The 20,589-nt window shown below is 42.5% G+C and overlaps 1 protein-coding gene across 2 annotated transcripts in view; it reads left to right on the top strand.

Moving 5' to 3' along the window:
• LOC133270141 (neuronal acetylcholine receptor subunit alpha-7-like) overlaps nt 1-20,589 on the top strand; it is a 57,258-nt gene that overhangs the window by 1,820 nt on the left and 34,849 nt on the right. For both annotated transcript variants that reach the window (XM_061455077.1, XM_061455075.1), the window contains exon 2: nt 13,790-13,929. In XM_061455077.1, coding sequence (XP_061311061.1) covers nt 13,790-13,929 — 140 coding nt within the window. The remainder of the gene's footprint in view (nt 1-13,789; nt 13,930-20,589) is intronic.

The following is a 20,589-nucleotide window of genomic DNA, read 5'->3' as shown; positions in this document are numbered from 1 at the left end:
TTTCCTTATTACAGCTCCGCATTTCAGCTGCCTAATGTAGCAATGGTATTCCAGAAAATTATTTCCCTACCTTGCTAAATTAATGACCTTGCTGTCTTTGAAAGGCATCTCTGTGCTACTAACAGGCAGGTGGTAGCAGCTAGTTATGATATAATTCACTTTGTATGCAGTCCCATTTGAGCATTTGTCTATCATGTAAATAGCGCCTTTTAAATACTGGCTATCATTAAATCATCAGGGGGAAAGCTTAGTTTCTCTAAAGTTTCTTTTGAAGATGTAAAGTGCTTTTACAAATAGTTCAGAGGATTTTTTTCATTAGGTGCTTTTACCAGCAGTTTACATGTATGCAATTTTATAGGCAATCGCTAAAGCAGAATAAAATGGACCTCTGATTAAGGTGGTCTGTATTTGACCTCTTCTTTGTGGGTGGTTTTTTTTTTTTTTTTTTTTTTCTTTTCTAAGAGAAGGAAAAAAATAAAAATATAAGAGCCTTCTGAGTTGTTCAGTTGGGGCAGAAGAGGAAGAAATCAAGATGATCTTAGCTTGTTATTGGTAGCAGATACCAGTAAGCTTTTAACAGTAAACTCCAAATGAACTCTCCCAGGATTTCTCAGAGAACCCACACAGAAGTACAGAAAGTCCATCATAACTAACATCACTCTCACGTAGTGCTGAGTTGTTTCAACAGAATTGATAATTTCTTAACTGAAACAATTTCTCATTGAAAATTTCTTCAGGGCTGTTTGACAGAGAATTGTGTCAAGGACTAGGTAAAAAACAAACTAAACCAAACCATGGTCATTTCTTTCAGTCCTTTCCACAGCTTTCTGCTTTCACTGGACTCTGCTTGCACTGCTGCTAGGAGCCCTGCTACACATTTAGTTAATGTTAGGTCATTGCAGCCCTCCTTCCTGAAGATCCTGGAGCTAGTGATGCTTTCGTGGGACATGGATCTTAGGAAATACCAGGAAACTGGCTTTCAGCTTCCCTGAATTCCAGATGACATCTCTCAGAGCCAGACATCCCTTCTAGGCCAGGTGCAATCCTTGAAGGAGCATCCAGAGAATTTAAGAACCCTGTGAGTCCCAGCAGCTACATAACAACCTCTGGTGGAGTGACTTGAAAAACCTGCTCCAGGGAGAGATTGAAAGGGAGGGATTAGACTCACTCCTGCTCCTTTTTCTCAGCATAGTGCAGTCTGGGATCCATGGAGCAGATGACTCTGTAAGGGAGTTCTCCTGAGAAACATGTCCCATTGACCACTTGAGCACCTAAGCCTCTCTGAGGAGCTCAGTGCACAGGCTTCTCCTGGGTTTGAACATCCAGGGAAGTTAAAGGTTCACTTTGCTGGTCTCAAATAAACCCATGCATTCTAATTACTGGGCTTTTGTGTCTGATAGCTGGGCTTGTTTTCTTTCAAGCAAGGCCACTAAAGTGCCACACATGTCACACAGAGTAGAGTCAGACGTAGGTTCTTTGCTCTGTGTAGCCTGACGTCAGGGTCAGACTCTGGCCATGTGGCTTTGAAAAGTCTGGCAAAGGCAAATTGAGGACAGAGCCTCTCCTCTGCAGTCAGGTGGGAATGTAAGTGTTCAGCAGTATGGGACAAATCTTATGGCAGGGGATGATGCAAGCAAGCTAACCAGCTAAAAGATGTAAATTATGAAGTTACTCAGCCTCACTTGGTGTACCCAGCTGGTACAAAGCCGTTTTTATTTGGCTCAGTCAAAAACCGGAGTTTAATTCCTGTGCTACACTCATTTCATATTTTTCACAGCTTTGCTGATTTAGGTGAGTTCTAGTGACCATATCAGAACACAACTGGTGATCCCTAGGAGCAGATCCTCACAAAGATAATGTTCTTGGTTCACTTCCATGCAAGCAGGTGGTGTTTCTCCAGCAGCAGTAACACTGGCAAGACAGTCTCAAAAGGCCAGATTCTGCTGCTGAGCTGCAGTTCCTCTAATATGAGCTATATGAGTTATTCTGAGGTGACATGAGTTTAGAGATAGGTGTAGCAGGAAGAATCAAGGTTGGTTCTTAAACACCTTTATATGGAATCTAAACTTAAGGCCTCACTTAGGTAGGACAGATGAAATTGCAGTGAGCTATGTTAATCAAACTGGTTTACTCCAAAGGGACACTGTGGAACAGCTGTGAGAAGTCATGTGCCTTAACAGAGTACAAGGTAATGCCAGTGGTAATTTAGGTGGTTGGTGAAGGAACTCCACCCTTAGATCTCTAGAACCAGGCGTTTAAGTTAGGTCACTTAAAATCTTTAATACGCTTCATTTGTCTAAAGGCTGCGTTCACCTTAGTTCCTCTCATTCTCTATGTTAATGCTTTGAGTTGTATCACCCCACTGATTTTCAAAGATACCAATGAAGCTGAATCAAGTTTAAAATAGAAAAGATATGGGGAAGACCTTTGCTTGTGCAAGTAGGTATTTTCTTCTAGATTGGCTAAAAAGATGCCGCAGAAGCATCTTGCAGAGATGGAAAATTACTGCCAGATCTCTGCCATTGCTATAATAACTGGGAGCAGAGGTATGAGAGTCTCATCACCCTGGATGCTGAGAGCACGCTGAGGCATCGCATATGCAGGGAGTCAGATGGAATTTAATGTAATTGTCATAGTACATGCCTGTTTTGAGGTGTCACTTTGCTCTGTGATCAAGAACATTAGTGCAAATGCCTCTGTCAACACATTTGAGACAGGCAGGTAGAGTCCTGGGCGAATCTTTTTAAGATTATTTACTGTGAACTACTGTTTGCTAAGGTAACTTGCTGTACATACTAGCCTTCTGAGACTGACTTTTCAGTTCAATGTACCAGACTTCATGTTCAGTCACTAATATTCCATGTGCATGCACTGGCACAGCTCTGAGGCTGATCTGTATTATCATAGGCACAGCTGCAATTGTGCAGCTGGCCCAAGCTTATGAGAAGGTGCCAGGCTCCAGGATAGTTGGAGGTATTTCCATGCACATTTGCTGATAGTAATCCAGCTAAATCTTCTTGTGTTAACTCTCCTCAAATCTCACTAAAAAAAAAGTTGGAAGGTCCAGAAAAAGTACTTGGGCCCTGACATCCCCAGCACCTATTGTTATGTGCACCTATTGGTGCAGCATGCTGCAAGTAGGGAGGGATCCAGAAGCAGATACAGTGCACGTAAAAGTAGTATCCATCTGGTCCTTGGGATGATGCCAGTTGGTATGTTGGAACATTGGAATGGTAAGTTAGAATGTTGGAACGCTCCAGTGTATGATGTTATGTTGGAACCCCCTGCCTTGCTCCAGTCCAGGGGGCCTTCTGATGGTCTCAGAGCAGAAGTTACCATTCCAGGCACAGGATTCATGTTGTAAAGACAGCTTCAGACTTTTTTTCTCTCTCTCGTTTGTTTTCCTAAGACATGTGGAGGAGCACATGAGTTAGTGGTGGTGATATCATATTGGATTATTTTGTCAGTAATTCTGAATTTTTCCAAGCAGTGAAAGAAGTATTTTATGTCTGTGTTGTATAGTGAGAACAGTAAGCAGCAGCATCCCTTTCACACCTGTATGATGAAATAACTCTTTTCAGAATAGGTTACATCAGTCACAAACCAGGAAATACTGCCATCTGAACACGATTTTCAAGGGAATATGTGTACTTAAATACCATTCAGTTTCTCTCTACATCCTAAACAAATGGTTAGTGCAGCATTTTGTTTGTGTGTGACAAGCAAAGAGTGAGATTTATAGTCTCTCTAGCTCTAGGGTAGATTAAAGTAGATCAGACTCCTCATCACTCCTGACTTGGTCATTCAAGGATGCCTACTGTCTAGAGATCCTGCGTAATCTAATTAAGGAAGAGAGCACATCTGCCTGAGACAGGTAGGGCTAGCACTGGCAATCAGTAGGATCCATGGGAATGAAAAAGGTATACAGGAGTTTATTGCTGGTTTGGGACACACTTCTGAACACATACAGCTTGTAGAAAGAGGTTTGCATATCAAGTCCTTTCTGCATTGAGCAAAGCAGCTGATAACAAGACCAGAACCAGATGATGTGTTTGGAAATAACAGTCTTCCCACATGGGGCTTGCAATTAAGTCAGTAAATTGCAAATAAGAGAACTTGTAGTCAGCATAAGTACTTATGCATGTCAACAGTGAGGTGCAGGTGGCCTGTCCTGCCTTGCTATCAATTAGCTTTGCTCAGTTAGAGAAGCTGTGGTTACTAGAGCACTGAAGCAGATGTCTGCAATCCTTGCCACCTTCCAGAAATGGATGTCTTCAGTACTTAGGGAATCCTAGAGTGTTGCAGAGAAGTCCACAGTCCTCATTTCTGTACTTAATGCAACATAGATTTGGACAGAGAAAGGATTTAAAGAGAAGGGACAGACTTAAGGAGATATCATTTCACATTGAGGGCTCAAACAGCCTAAGTCAGTTTGCAAATTGGGCTGACAAGACTGTGCACTGTATTCCTTGAAGTTCAGCTGTGACTACGTGGAAAAATCTCTGGTCACTTACATCTCCACTATGCCAAATGTGAATATTAAGTTGTAAATTGGAAAAGGTATGTCTCTGGCAGCTGAGGTGAAAGAGAATCTTGTCTATACAGCTGGTAGCATAGTTTGGCTGGAAGGGACCTCTAGAAGTTGCCCAGCCCAACCCCTATTCTCAGAGCAGGTACAGCTTTGTTAGGCTGCTTCCCAAGAAGTCAAGCTGGGAAGACCTCCGGGGCAGTGGTCTCCCCTCTCTTCAGCGAAACAAAAGATCCCACAATACCCTGGCAGTGCTTCATGATGCAACTTGTATCTGATGAATGCTATAGTGCAGATACACTAATCTGATTAATGCACATTCCAGAAGAGTCTGGCTCCTTCATCATAGAGCCCTTCCTCGTGGCAGCTGAAGGCAGCCGGAAGAGCACCTCCTTGCTTTCTCACCCCAAGCTGATCAAAGGCCTGTCTCCATTTCTCATCGGACATGCTGAGCTCCAGCAGCTGATTGTCAGTGACCTCTGCTTGACTCACTCCACATGGTTAGTGTATGTCTTGTGCTGTCCTGGGGAGGCTTTATTTGGCATGGAGCTAACTGTGTGTCATGCATTGTGTCTCAGTGATGACACTGCATGAATATAGGCTGGCTGTACAGGTTGCTGCTGCTTAGTGTTTTCACCACCTCTGAGTCAGTAGGTCTGAGAAAAAATAAAAAAACAGCCCAAAAGTAGGTCATATAATGATGCAGAAAATATATTCTGAAATTCTTAGCCATCTTGTGTTCTTTTTGAAGAATTTCCTCATCTTGAGTCTGCAAAGTGGCAGAGCAGGTCATGACAAATTATGGAGTACATTTCTTTGAATATTGTGTCATTTTAGAAAAGTCATCAGCAAATTGAAATCTAGTTTAGGCAGCTGTAACAATAGCAAGATGAGATAAAAATTGAAATATATAGTTAGGTGGTTTACAGTTGTCAATGTTTCAAGTTGCAAGTAGGCAGTAACTTTGAATTGAAACTGTTCTTGTTCAGGCTTCAGGCACAATTTGTAAAAGGCAACTGGACAGCTTCAAAAGCTCTAAGCAAAAAATTTGCCTTTCTAATGTAGTCTCCAAAGATAGTTATGGTCCCCAGTTGCCATTCACTTTGTAACTCAAATTTATTGGATTGATATCTCAGCCCAAGCATTTCAGCACCCCTGCCGTTGTCAGATCTTCTTATGTGTTGCCTGACAATGACAAGGAGAGGACAGGGTGATAGAGAAAGGATAAACCAAATGGGAACAGGTCTGTGGGTAAGGAGAAGAGACATCCTTCTCCATAGAAGACCTTTTCCCAAGTGGGAAAATAATTTCCCCTTTTTGGGTCAAAATGCTCTATCAGGCTCAGGAATTCTGGAGGCTGGGGAGCACCAGAAGGCAGGCCAGACAGCACAGGGTCACTTCCTGCTGTTCAGGCTACTTTTGGTCTCTGAGAGACCAAGCATCCTGCATCTGCAGGCATTGTTACTGTATCACAAGATGACAATTGCACTCCACCTGGATGCCAGTTTTGTTTTAATTTTATTTTGTTTGCATTGACATAATCCAGGAGCATTAGATTGACGTTTCCAAAGCTTTAAATCAACAGAGTAAAGTTAAGACAAAATCAGGCTCCCCAGATCATCATTATCTAGAAGTACATCATGTAGTTCATCTCTGCTCTTAGTCAGGATCAGTGATTCAGCCAGTGCAGGTTTGGCTGGCAGGGTGCAGCAAGGAGAGCCACGTATTTCATATCCCCACTGATCCCAACAAACCCAGGATTCAAGCACTGTACCTGAGAAAAAGATTAGCATTCAGGATGCTTTTAGCATTCTAAAACCAGGCAGATTAAGGCTAACCAATGCTCAGTTGTTACTGAGACCTTGTGACATTCAAAGTCTGGGAAAAAAAAAAACAACCAACCAAATAGCTGTACACTTTATGAATCAGAAAATGCTTAGCCATTTGTGCCTTGCCTGAGCCTTGCAGCCAGTGCAGCTCTTACTTTGCTCACAGGCAACAGATGAGGCTTGAGCAATATGGGAAGAAGACAGGAGGAGCCATCACTAGTCCAGCCTATTTCATCGTTGGTACCTTTGTTGCTTAGTATTGCTATGCAATTACAGCTGGTAGGCTGACAAGGCAGAAGTTCATTGTTTGAGAAGTTAGCCATTTCTGGGATCATAACCATTGCCAATGGCCAGCACTGCAGAAGGAGACAGAGAAAGAATCACTACAGTATCTTTGAGCATACTGGATGGTTCATTTGCACAATAATACTCTCTGTAACAGTTCCACTTCAACCTGTGCTCTGCGTTGTCCAGAGAAGTTAAACAATATCCCCACTGCTTTGGTAACAGCACACTGAGGCAATGGTTTTGAGGCTTCCCTCATCTCTGAACTATGAAAAAAGGAACAAACTTTCCATGCCTAGTAAAAGTATGTCTGTGACTAAGGAATAGTGCTTAGGAGAACTAATTTTGTGGGGTTTTTTATCTTTGCTCTCTTCATATGTTGGGGACAGAATTACTTACCTTTCTCTTCCTGGGAGGTTAACATGTTTTCCTCTTCCTTCAGGGTCCTGCTGACCCTGATGTGGGCTTCTTTGTAATTATATTGTGTATCTGATATTCTCAGTATGGGAAGTGGAGCCTGAAGAACTGTGTTGCACAGTAAACTGAAAATTTCATTGCAGACTTTATCACTGTTATTATCTGCACTGAGTTTAGGAAGAAAAACCTCTTCCTAACTTCTCAGCCCTAATGAGATTTGCTTATCTGTTTTCACTGAAATCATTATTACACCTGTCTGTTCACATATGGCTTTCCCAAATCTGAGCTCCCCACATGTGCTTGGCATGGTGCTGAATGGGTTTTTGATGGGAAGGTGCAAATTCACTGTGACCCTTTTCAGAGCCATCTGTGAATGCTGTGCAGATTGCCATGGTTACCTCATTGGCAACACTTGGTGAGCGAGGTCCGTAGTGCTTTCGCAAGGGCTTTCCCTTGATTTACTGGTTTAGGTGCTGAAACATGAAGGGATGTGACAAGCTACTCTGCAAGCCAGTGGGATTGGAGAGTCCAAAAGCTTCCTCCAATACACTGATGACCACATCACTGATATCTCACTTTTGTCATATGATTTTATTTCTTTCCATTGACTTCCATTACTGCTTGTCCTCACAAATCCCAGGAGGACTGATGAGTCACCTTCAGGCAGACACAGCTTTTTTTAACAAGGGGAGTCCTTTTCACCATTGTTCCAACTCCCTTCTCCTGTGCTTACTCCACATATGGTATTGTAGTAATTCAGTTATATTGCATGGAGCTAACGTAAACTGTCATTATACTAAAAATACAAGTGTGTTTTTTTTTCCCTTTTTGCCTCTGGCCAGTTATGTTTCTGACTTGGAGCAATAACACAGTTCAGATAACTATCACACATATGAGAGGTATCCCACTGTTAATATCTTAACATGTGTTTCTTCACCTTACATACATACCCCAGGCTTTAAAACATCTGCACCATGCCAGCAGGACCAAAAATATAATCCCAGCCTCTCATTATGTAATGGCCTATATTCTCTTTTTAGCATATTGTCATATGCCTGAAGTCTTTGAGATGAAACCTTTCCTAGCTTACCCTTTAATACCAATCTCTGCTGGGAGCTCTTTATCTTCTAGGAAAGAACAGAAATGGCCAATATCAGGAAGATTAGGTCCTTTTTGCCTAGGAAAGCATGGCATTTCACACATTCCTCTGGCTGCCTGAGTTTTGTGTGTAAGTTGCAGAAACAATCTGCATAGCGAGAGCCAAAGATTAGAGTCAAAGATTACCCATAAAGGAAGTAGATTAAAAAGAGGTTTTAAATGAGGGAGGTATTCATATAAACAACATACAAACACACAGACACACAGACACACACAGGGCTGAGGTAGCTGATGTGATTCCACTATTTCTTATGTGGGTACTCTTCCCAGAAGGTGTGATGGCATGCATTTTAAATCAAAGGACATTGAAAGAAATAATGCTTTTGCAGCCGCAGATAAAAGCAGCAAAGCAGCACATAAGAACAAAAGCAGATGGGACACATCTGTGTCTCTGCAGATTAAGTGACATATGGCAGTGACATGCTTTACATTCTCAGAAATCTGCAAAATATACAAAATAAGGTGGCTTGTTTCTTATAGCTACCAAAGCACTGGAACATGCCACATTTTTGAAGGTGCTGTTCCAATTCTTTATGCTGATGAAGTTGGCTGTGAAGCAAGCTGCTTTTTTTCTGATACTACTTCTGTTACTTCCCCCATAATTCATAATTGCATATAGTGTGTGTGCATCTTCCTGTGATGATTCTATTTGTACTCCCAAAGAAATTGCTAAAAATCTCTATAAAAGTACAGTGATAAACTAAAAAAAAATAAATAATCCAAGAGGAACTATGACAGAAGAGCTGTTAGGTTAGGTTATTAGAAAAATGCTAAAAGGTTCAAAGTTTTAGCTCTAATAACTATAGGTTGTTGTAATGGCTTTTTGCTCTCTGAATGTTCCAGTTATAACAAGATTGTACACAGCAAAATATAACAATACTTTTCAGTATAGTGACACTGTTTTTTTAAAAAATGCCTGAACTCCACTTGATTTGTTTTAGGAAACAGTAAGACAAGCAAATAAATCATGGGAATGTGGCAAAGTAACAATACAGAGAAAGAAAAAATTACATGTGTGTTCTGAAGTACCTGCAGAAGGTGTGAATAAATACCACAACCACAGTATTGCTGCAGTTTAGGATCTTCCATGAGGTATCAGGGAAAATACATTTTTAAAAGCAATAATGTGATGGACCAGGAATATGTTGATTACTGTTGATTTTAACTTAATCTGCAAACAGTTTGTAATATGCAAACAGTTCTAGGAACTGTTTTTGAGAAGGGAAATTTAAAAAAGGGCATGTTTTGGAATTCAGAGATGTGTATGTGTGAATATACAGTAATATGGGAAGAATGGTCTGAAATCATTCCTTATTGGATCCCTTGGTCCCAATAACTTCCATAACGTTGTATAAATAAAGCAACAGCTAGAGAACATTCACCTAGCAGCTGGCCAAAGAAAATGTTCAAAGATTATGAAAATAAAACTAGGGAACTTTATGAACCGATGGTGGAATCATAGAATCATATGATCATAGAATGGTTAGGGTTGGAAAGTACGATAATATCATCTAGTTCCAGGCCCCCTGCCATGGGCAGGGATGCCTCACACTAGACCACGTTGCCCAAGGCTCTGTCCATCCTGGCCTTGAATACTGCCAGTGATGGGGCATTCACCACCTCTCTGGGCAACCTGTCCCAGAATGATGTATAAATACAGGTATTGTGGCTGAAAATCTCATGGAAATCCGTGTCTTTCTACCTACTCTTGTTAATATTTCAATATTATTCTTTACTGTGCATAGCAAGCCAGAATGTGGCCCACACATTCAGTCCAGGATGCTGACAACTTCTAGAGCAAACTGGGGGAACTGGCAAGAACTGGACTCTTGCCCTGTAGCTCAAGGAACTCTGTATACAAAGCAGAGCACAAGCATCAACCAGCCAAGACCAGATATGACAGCACAACTCCTAGGAAAGGAAGGAGCACCTGGCCTCCGTTGGGGTGGCATATGATTAGTCTGGCCAGAGCTACCTGCAATTCTGACAGCCATTCATTCCTACCAGACAATGCTGAATAGCCTCCAGCCCCAGGAAACACTTCCCCAGGTCTGAACCCAAACCCACAGAAGAAATAAAGAGTATTATGGTGGCACCACTATTACTGGTGAGGACGATAGGATGACACTCAAGCATGCAACAGGCAGTCCATGCCCAGAGGATCCCACCTGGACAGAGAACATGGAAGAGGTTCATTGTCAACCTGCAGCAATATGCCTAGAGCACTGTGTCTCCTCAACAGGTGAAGTAAAATTGTAAAGGAACAAACCAGTGCAACCACTGAAACCATATCCAGTACACAAGGAATGAGGAAGGGCCTTGACAGTTTTAGTCAGTGTCCTTTTTTCCCTTCCTTTTCCCCTTTCCCTTCTTATCCTTTTCCCTTTCCTTCTCCTTTTCCTTCTCCTCTTTATTTCTATTTTTATGGTATTCATTTATTTTTCTCTTTTTTTTCAATTTATTTTTCCTACTCATAGGTTTGGGGTATTCAAAGATAATTCAGAAACAAGGGGGATACTGTCTGAGGCAGTGGGATGTGGGATATCTATAGTTTAAAGATCCTTAACCCAGAGGTCATCCTGCCCTTTGCCAGTTACTTGTACTTTGCCAGTAACTTCCTGTAATACATATAGGCAAGTAAGTCTGGCATTCCTTTTGGGAGACTGACTTGGCAACCTTAAATATTGATGTCCAGCTTCTAGCCTAGTTTACAAGCTGAAACAGTGCCATAGACTTTAGTTAGATTTCTGTGACTGAGGGGTAAGCAGTGGTAAAGCTTATTCTATCATTACTCCTAAGAGATCCAGGCTTCCCCATCACCAGCACGCCCTCCATGTAACACACAAAGATGTAATGTCACAATGCATTAGCACAAGGATTAGAGGGGAAAAAAACAGAAAACTCTCTGGAGTATGAAACATTAAGTATTTGAAGACTGCAATTTAAAGAAAAAGTTGATGAAAATACAAATCTGACTTGTGACCCACCTCAATTCCTTCTCCAGCACAGCCATAACAGAGAGATGGCAGTGTGATTACACTAGCCAGATCTATGTGGTACCAACAGCCACCATGACTATTTGCCAGGACACCCGAAGGCTCTACTGCTTTGGAATCTATGTAATTTTTAAAGAAAACTGATGCAGCACATGAACATGTGGTCACCAGTGTCAAATCAGCGGGCTAAGAATAGGTCAGCTAAGGCTGTGTTAACAATTTTGGATATAAGAGGTCACAAAGTAATAGGGTCACATTGCAGAGGGGAGAGCTGAAGAAGTGTAGAAAACCAGGTGCAAAATTGCTTTACTGGGCTATTTCAACTCATGAAGTTTAACAGGGAAAGGAGCCTGGCTTCAGCACAGTTGGAGCACACAGTACTAAGACAGCTTTCTGAAGAACACAGCAAAGGGTTATGGTCAGATCTTTCCAAGTCAGAACTCCCTTGGCGGGACTGCTTTAATGCACCATGACAGCAATGATACCAGGGCACTCTAGCAGCCCAGCTGACTTCCACAGACTGATGAAGGGCACTTTTCCCTTATAAAAGCTGTAGCAGCCAGTTTAAAAAGAAGGTTAAAGACAAATATTATGTAAGTACTCGAGAGCAATAGTGCAGACGGTAATTTCTCCCCTAAAACACAGCAACATGGGGGTGGCGTTGGGAGGGTGGTGAGATTGGCAGGTGGGTAAGAGGACAGCAAATTTGACCAAAGCTCACAACCTCTTTCCACAGAACAAGGTGTTGTGATTTTCACTGGTGTCATTTCCACAGGAAGGTCTTACAAGAGAGCTGGGATGTACTGAGACACTAGAAAGCAAGTACTAATGCCAACACAGAGCACTTAAATCACTGCAGGGAAGCTTACTTAAGCTGTGAGGGAGAGATACTGTGGCCAGAGCTTGTCTTTGCCAATGGTGAAAACATAGCATACAATCCTGACATGTCGGCAAGGGCTATTGAAGCAGTGCTTACACAATCTGCTCCTCTGGATCCCCATGATCATGTAATGTATTACACAAGAGCAGAAAGGGCCAATGAAGATGATATGTTGGTGTAACTCACCAAAATAAACAAAAATGCTTTTTCTCCTTGTTCACCAGGCACTTCCATACTGCAAAGCTGCAAAGCTCCCTTTAATATCAGGAAAACGGAGGAGAACACAAATTAAGCAGACTTACAAACTGCTTATAAACTAAATTTACATTATTTTTAAAAGGCATGGATGCAGTGTTGGAAAACACCGTGTTCCAGGCTTGCAAGGCTTGCTGAGCAGAGAGTCAGAGGAAGACTGAAGGAAAAGTCTGGGGAAGGCCAAACTGTTGCATTGTCAAAAAGATATTCATCATAACCACTGTGAGAGAAGTCCTGGTCTCAATGTGCAGAGCTCTGCTTAAGAGGTAAAAATAGTCACACGCAGAGACTAGGAGCTGCAGTGGATAAAAAATTCTTCAGTCCAAAGTAATAATAATTTAGAGTGCAGATTCCCTGCCAGGGATTGGATTTCTACAGTTCAGAGAATACGCATTCATGCTGACAGAACTGGTCTGGCCTCAGGAAACCTGCAGTCCATGAACCCTCACTCTGTTAGATGCAGCTCTTCGGTAGGGCTCAGGCTGCTGCTGGCCACCACACCAGCACCTACACTGTTTCGGGGGACCCAAGTTCTTCGGTAGTGTCTCCCAGCAAAGTGCTCACCTTTCTGTGGAAAGAGACCCAAGCTCTCACTTCTGTCCTGCTCCATCCATGGTTGTTGTGGCAAGAAAACCTGGCCATGCAGGTTAGATGGATGCTCTCCATACCCACCCCAAATCTGGGGGACAGGGGCATCTTGCAATATAAGCATAGACTGAAATTCTGCTAGTCTTTATCATGCTCATGTGTTTGCATGACAGATTCTGTGTTGAGGCTGTTCCCAATGAAAACTAAGTTAAGCATGTAACACCAGGAATTCAGTATCATTATACATACCTGTCAAATACTTCAACCTTCATACCACTATCTTATTATGTGTTAACAAAGTGTGCTGCCTTCAGAAGGAAAAAAGACAAGGGAAGTAACCCAAAGACTGGAAAGCCTGCCACAAAAAACTGAAGAGGGTATGAAGAAGGCTTGTCACTCTTTCCTGAGCACAGCAAAGGGTGTGATACATCAGCTCCAAAAAATAAGAATACATGTTACTCATGCTGCATAAATGCACAGTATGTCCAAGTAATACCAGTTCTAGGAAATAAGGACAAGCCAATAAAAGCTCTGACTGTCTTCTAGGAAGCTGGCTGGTGGTTTTGGAGCCACATCACTGACCATCAGCAGGAGGGGCACCAAAGAAGAGGGACATTTACACAGAGCCCCAGAGGCTGGTCAGTAGTTTCTGAGTTTTAATAATTAATTTTTCATAAGAGGTTCTCAGTCGTGTATTCATAAAAGCTGTGTCTGTCAAACCCATGTACAGAATTTTGGGGGGAACTTCTTTCAAATTAAAGACTCATAAAGATGGGTTTTTCAACAAAATAGACAAGCAGTAGGGACAGTGTGACCAGCCCAAATGATAGATGCCTTCTTTCTTTTCCCCTAGGCTCTCAGCAGGGCGAAAGCCAGAGGCGCTTGTACAGAGAACTGCTGAGAAACTACAATCGTCTTGAAAGACCAGTGGTGAATGACTCCCAACCCCTTGTAGTCGAGCTCCAGCTTTCTTTGCTGCAGATAATTGACGTGGTAAGTTACTTGCTGTTCTGTTCTCTAAGGCACCCATGCAGCGTAACAAATCTGATCTCTTGTGTAGGGACCGTATTTTTCCTCTTAATCAGGCTATCAGATTTGAGTGCAGACTGTCTTTGGCTAAGCAGCCTCCCTAAATGCTGGAGTACATGCTTTGACACTTTGGAGGAGTAAATATCCTCCTAAAAGCACAGCCATCTCTGATACAACATGAGCTGCAAGAAGATGAATTATGTAGTTTTTTCCTTTTTTTTTTTTTTAAACAGAAAGAAGAATTCAGTAAATTAGAAGTCACGTGTTACTACAAATTATTAATGATGAATCCTCCTCAGAGTGATGTGGAATGCAATAACTGTAGACCATGTGCAGTGTTCAAAGCTAGCACCACTGCACTCACACTTTTTCATTAGACATTATAATGGCATTGACCTCTTCTCACATCTTTACCATGTGCTGTAGTTGAAGGAGCCTTCCCTGAGACGAGGTTAGAAATATAGAAAAGCAAAACCTGGAGGCACAGCCACCTAATTGTCTTGACTGCAACATGCTCTCAGAATTGGCAATCAGACCCATGGAAAATTTTAACATAATAATCCAAGAGGATTTCTTGGATTCAAGGAATCTTCTTCAATAATGAAGAGGATTCTGTATGATAAACTGTGATACATAGAGAGAATTGCTGTCATCTACATGGAAAAACTAAGCCAGAAGAACAATTTTTACTACCTCCATCCTGTCAATACAGCAAACAACTGAACACATTAGTGCTTCTTTCCTGTTACCCTTTCCATAGTCAGTATTATGGGCTGCTTTCCAATGCACCGTTAGTTATGAAAGGCACAAGAAAGAGAGAGAGATGTGCAAATTTTTGTGCATTTGCAAACCAGTTTGACAGAAGCCTTACATATTTAAACAGTTTAAAGTTTTCTCAATCTTTCAGGAAATGTGTGGTGCACCAGGTGCTCTCCCTGGATGGGTAAGTAGGACCCTGGAAGTCTAGCCCCTAGCATTGTGCCATAGAAGTGGCAGGTTGAGTGGTGCTCCTGGAGGCAGGCAGCAGCCGCTCAGGGAGGGCAAACAGCTTTCTGTTTTGAAATGTTAGAAACTGCATTGATCTGGAAGAGAGAGGAGATAATACTCTGAACCAAAGTCATTCATTTACAGCAGGAGCTCCCAGAAAAGAGCAGAAAAATCCTCCAGCTAATTTCAAGTAAATTTCAGCAGCCAGTTCCAGGTTTAGCAGAAACATCTTAGCTCCGAAGATCTTGCTCCAGTCCTTTTTCTGGTGGTATTTTCTTGCAGTAATTTGAAGGTTAGGGGTGGTAAAGGGGAGATTTTAGCTTTAGGGCTGTGACTGTACATTTTCAAATTCAGTCAGTCAGGAGCAGTTACATAAAACCTTTTTTCAGTTGTTTTTCACATTCACGTGTGTAACCCTTCCGTTCAGGAAATCAGCACTTCTTTAAGCACTTTATCTGCATTATGACAATGTCCATTGCAACAAACTTAATTCCAGACTTCCCTTTTGATTGCTGACTGTAGGAAAGAGGTAATCTAAATGGTCATTCATAGCACAAACAATGCTTTGCTTCCGTCAATCTGCACACACTGCAGATGGTAGAATTTAATCAGCTCAGAGCATTATGACTTGTCTCAGGCTCATGGTCTTGCAAACTGCACTCATGTTGTTTTAAAAAACATCCAGAGTCACCTGAAGGGTTTACCCTGCATGACGTGAAAAGGTACCTGCCTCCTCTGGGGAGGGACAGAAAATCCCTTGCAGGTGAGTCCCTGTAGTAGAAAGGTCACTGTGGCGTCAGTAAGTGACTAAAGCAACCAGCCTGAAAATCCACAAAACACTGATGTTGTGGGTCCCTACCCTACCTTCCTGTGGGTCCCAGGAGGCAGGCCGTGAGCGTGGACACAGCCCCTCAGTCTCCATGTCTGGCTGGACAGACTGAAGCATCTGGGTGCTCCAGCTGCTGAAGAAAATGTCTGTTTAAAAGGAGGGTTGTTACAACCACAGTGATGTGAAGAGTAGTAGACAAGGTACAAAGGAGAGGTAACCTCTATTAGCTGACACACCATGAAGCAAACCAAGAGGCTGTCATTCTGTCCACTCAGATGGGAGGCTGGGGGTGAGTAGATTGTGCCCTGCTTGGCACAATACAAAGCAATTTGTGCACAGCTGCTTCTTACTTGAAGAACGGGATAGACAGCATGACAGTCTTGGCAGTGGTGTATGCACTAACAAAGTGCAAGGCTCCTCTTTTGAGGTACTTGTCTGTCCAGCATGCTCCATTACCGTAATAGAGCAGGGTACTAGGCAAGGTCTCAAGCTGAGTGGACTTCAGGCACCATGCTCCCTGGGGAGGAAATAAAGACTCATAAACTCTGGAGTGCATATAGTTTTTCATCAGTCTTCTAGTCAAAAGGAAGGGGTTTGAAAGGACTGGTCAGATCTGGCAGACCAATGAATGGTTATGGGCCTGGTGCCACAGCCGGGGAGGGTTTGGCTACTTGGACCATAGGAGTTGCTTTGAGAAATATGGTCTACTGATGGGGTGATGGGGTTCACTTGTCAGAGAAGGTGAAGAGCATCTTCAGTCATAAGATTGCCAAGCTGGTGAAGAAGGCTTTAAAGTTGCCAGGGGAGAGGAACATCAATCCACCCCATTCCTACCAGATAGATGCCAGTGCCAGCAAGAGATTGCTCAGAGCCTTGAGGGGGATTACAGGTCAGCAGGAGAACACCTGAAGAGCATCACAAAGGAATTGCTGCCACTCCAGCCAGTAAGCCAGCTTCATTGGGGCACAAGTTAAATGTTTCTGTGCAAATGCACGTAGCATGGGGAATAAACAAGAGGAGAAACATGTACTCCATTTGAGTGACAATCGCCAAAGCTAGAAGCTGCCTGTCAGTAGACTCTGTGCCAGAAGGTGAAGGTGAGAAGGCAGAAGGAAGGCAACACCTAGCCCTATGGTACTTACTGTCTGACACAGCCTTCATAGTGTCAGTTTCTTCACATAATCTTTGTCCAGTCTGAATTCCTTTAAGAAGTTGCTTTCCTTGCATCTAAGTGGTTTTGCTTCATGAGCTGCAAAATAGAGAAGAGCCTTGATAAACTCCACCAACTTGTGAAACCACTCTGCTTTCTCATCTGAAAATGTGCTTGTTCATTCTGTTGAGTATTAATGTGGCACAGGCACTGTTTCCCCCTTTGTGAGGTGTGGTTAGAGGCAAGAGTTGCTACATGGCTGTGAGCAGGCCAGTGCTGGCACTGGGCCTGCTAGAGGGGCAGAGAAGGGTGGTAGCCACCTGCACTGGCCCCAGGTACTGCCCCAAGAGCAAGCCGTTAACCTCCTAGCCATACCATCTGCTAGGACAGAGGCTTTCTAGGGCTGGTTCTTCAGGTAAACTGAACAACCAGAAAGTTCAAGGGTTAAACTTCTAGCTCGAATTCACCCCTCCTTTCCTAAACGGACTTTATAGCAGGTATGTCATTCCCTCCCACCTTTCAATACAGCACCATTACATGTTCAAATCTCTGTGCTGGGTGTTAAGTAGCAAACCCAGATCAACAGACAGGTGATTCAAGGCAATATAAATATTCCAGTACACATAAGCACCTGTTCACATATTATTTCCAATATAGTATTGGTGTTCACTAGCTTAAACTGTAATCCTAACAGTACATCCTGTACAAATCTTTTATGGCCAGATGACTTCAACAATGTAAGCTTGACTATGCAAGATTCAAAAAGACAGAATATAAGAAAGAGAAAGAATTAATAAGGAGAGGATTATAAAACGGGATTCTGAGACTTCTTTAATTACACACCATTGATAAGTGCTAGAGAGAGAATCTGACTCTTTCAACTCTTTTCAGATTAAAGTACCTTTATTTTTCCTTTTCTAGAAATGCCTTCGTGTTCAGCAATGGGCTTCCTGTGTAGCCTTTGTAAGCTGTTTACTCTGTTTCTCTTTGTATAGACCTACTCTACCAAGCCATGTATCTTTCCAGAAACTTTTTTCTCCACCAGAAATTTGAGTCTTATCTGGCAAGAGCAAGTTCAGTGAGACTAGAGCAGTAAGACTGATGCAAAACAGTGTAACTGAGAAGGAAAACAAACTGGGTATCATGAGAAAGTTGGGGCTGTTCAGCCTGGAGAAGAGAAGGCTGTGTGGAGACCCCATAGCAGCCTTCCAGTATCTGAAGGGGGCCTATAAGGATGCTGGGGAGGGATTCTTCATTAGGGACTGTAGTGACAGGACAAGGGGTTAATGGGTTAAAACTTAAACAGGGGAAGTTTAGATTAGATATAAGGAAGAAGTTCTTTACTGTCAGGGTGACGAGGCACTGGAATGGGCTGTCCAGGGAAGCTGTGAATGCTCCATCCATGGAGTTGTTCAAGGCCAGGCTGGACAGAGCCTTGGATGAGATGGTTTAGTGTGAGGTGTCCCTGCCCACGGCGGGGGGTTGGAACCATATGATCTTAAGGTCTTTTCGAACCCTAACTATTCTATGATTCTATAAAAGCTGAAAATCAGTAATTAATGATCATGAATAGGAGTCATTAAAATCCCAGGCAGAAAAATTACAGAAAGGTTGCTAGACCAACAGATTCATTAAAGTTAAATCCCAAGCTCTCTCTTCTGGTCATAAAACTCACATAGTGTGATGAATTTTGAACTCTGGGAGGAAAAATTAAATACATTGTCCTCTTCATTAGCACGGGAGAAGCTTGAAGAAGGGAAAACCGGGGCTAATGGAGCCATGAATTATTATTACACCTGCCCTCTAGGTGCCAGGCATTATGAAAATGTCAGTCTCACTAAACCAATTAAACACGACGAGTGAGTTTTATAGCACAATGAAGTTAATTATGGATATTATGGCTTCCCGTATAATACTACTTTATGGACATATCATCATGAAGCATTATGATATTATGATGAAGTCTTAATTATATGAATTACAACTGCAGCTTTTTTTCATTGGCTTCTGCCTGACTTAGGTCAAAGAGCAGAGAGACCTCACTTAGGGAGCAGCAAAACAGTTTTGTCTCAGCATGGTTCCTCAAACTGTACTTGATGGCTCTGGCTTTAACAAAAGAATGGCTGGTTTCCTTCTGAGGTGTTCAGTGATGGTCATCCAGCTTGGGTATTTCACAATAACTAACCAATTTACTGCCTGCCTGGTGTAAAGTCTGTACTATGTTCTTTGAAGATGTGTGAATTTAGATCATGTATATTCCATAATCTTGGGTAACTAATTTGATCCATCAAGGATTTTTAAGCATCTTTAGTACTTTTACATCAGTTCCCCAAGGTGCACAGTAGCAAAATTTATTTAAGGTGAGATTTTCCTGATGAACTTAGGAGAACTCAGGAATGTAATAGCAGTGGTAGGTTAAGAAAGTCATCCTTTGAAGAAACGTTTAGCTGTTTGAAATGGAAAACATTTTCCACAACTCCATCTGGGAAAGGCAGCAGGGTCCCCAAAATCAGACACTTCTGGCCATGCCTTGCTGTTGCCAGGGGACTGTGGAAGCTAGCATATGGCAGGGGCACTGCAAATGGTGATGTTTCTAACTCCACCAATTGCAATAAAGCAGTTAAACCAAAGCTGTTGGGATGGTGCTGGACCTAGTACTTTTTATTTTTTCAGTATTTGGGAGGTTACTATCTTAACACTTAGCTTTACAGTTCTTTACTGTGAGGGTGGTGAGGCACTGGAACAGGTTGCTCAAAGAAGTGGATACTCCATTCCTGGCAGTGTTCAAGGCCAGGCTGTTCAGAGCCTTGGGTAGATATGGTCTAGTGTGAAGCATCCCTGTCCGTGGCAGGGGGGTTGGAACTAGATGATCTTGAGGTCATTTCTAATCCAAACCATTCTATGATTCTATGATTGAACACTGTTCTCTGAGTGTAAACCCTGAGAGCCAGTGAGTTCAGCTCCTCAGTAACAACCTTTCCATCCCTGATCACAGGCTTTAAGCACTCATTTGAGTTTTTGAACAGGCCTGCATCCCTTTACTTTCCTGTAGGGTCACAGCAGTGTGCAAATACAGGAAGAAAAAGCAAAGGCAGCCTTGCAGTTAGACTGAGTGTGAGTGAGTCTGAAGTTCTCACGATTGGCCTATTTGGGACTTTTCTCAACCCTTCTTCTACTGCTTTCCCTTTGACTTCAAATGCTGAAAAAGTAAATGAATAATGAATAGCTTGGAATAACAATTCATGTCTAGTTTTGTTTATTGAAACACCTGCTGACTGCACACAAAACACATAGAGGGGTATTTCAGGATGAGGTATCCACCCTGGAGAATATAGAAACCACCTACATGCTATGTGTGGATGACCTGGGATTTTAATGGAGGACTGACTGCTTTTGGATGGTGACATAACATCCTTTCCCCCAGGAACCAAGTATGTATCTCAGTTCGTCCAAGCAGAGAGCAATGCTATGCTGGAAAGCCATGCAGGGACCTCTAACCCAGCTTCTAGGTTTCCATGAAAAGCATCTGTGAAACAGTAAGACAAGGCTGGTGTCTTCATTCTCCCCAGAATCTGTGAAAAGTTTGTTCCTGGAATTTTCAGGTCATTGTTGAAGGACTTGAGGTCCAACAGTCTCAAAACCAGTGCTGGAGCCTGTA

The sequence above is a fragment of the Pezoporus flaviventris genome, unplaced genomic scaffold, assembly GCF_033815535.1.
Source record: "Pezoporus flaviventris isolate CSIRO_AGI_PZ_B2104156 unplaced genomic scaffold, CSIRO_AGI_Pfla_v1 ptg000018l, whole genome shotgun sequence".
NCBI classification, from domain to species: Eukaryota; Metazoa; Chordata; class Aves; order Psittaciformes; family Psittacidae; genus Pezoporus; species Pezoporus flaviventris.
This window is presented reverse-complemented; position numbering and strand designations above follow the sequence as displayed.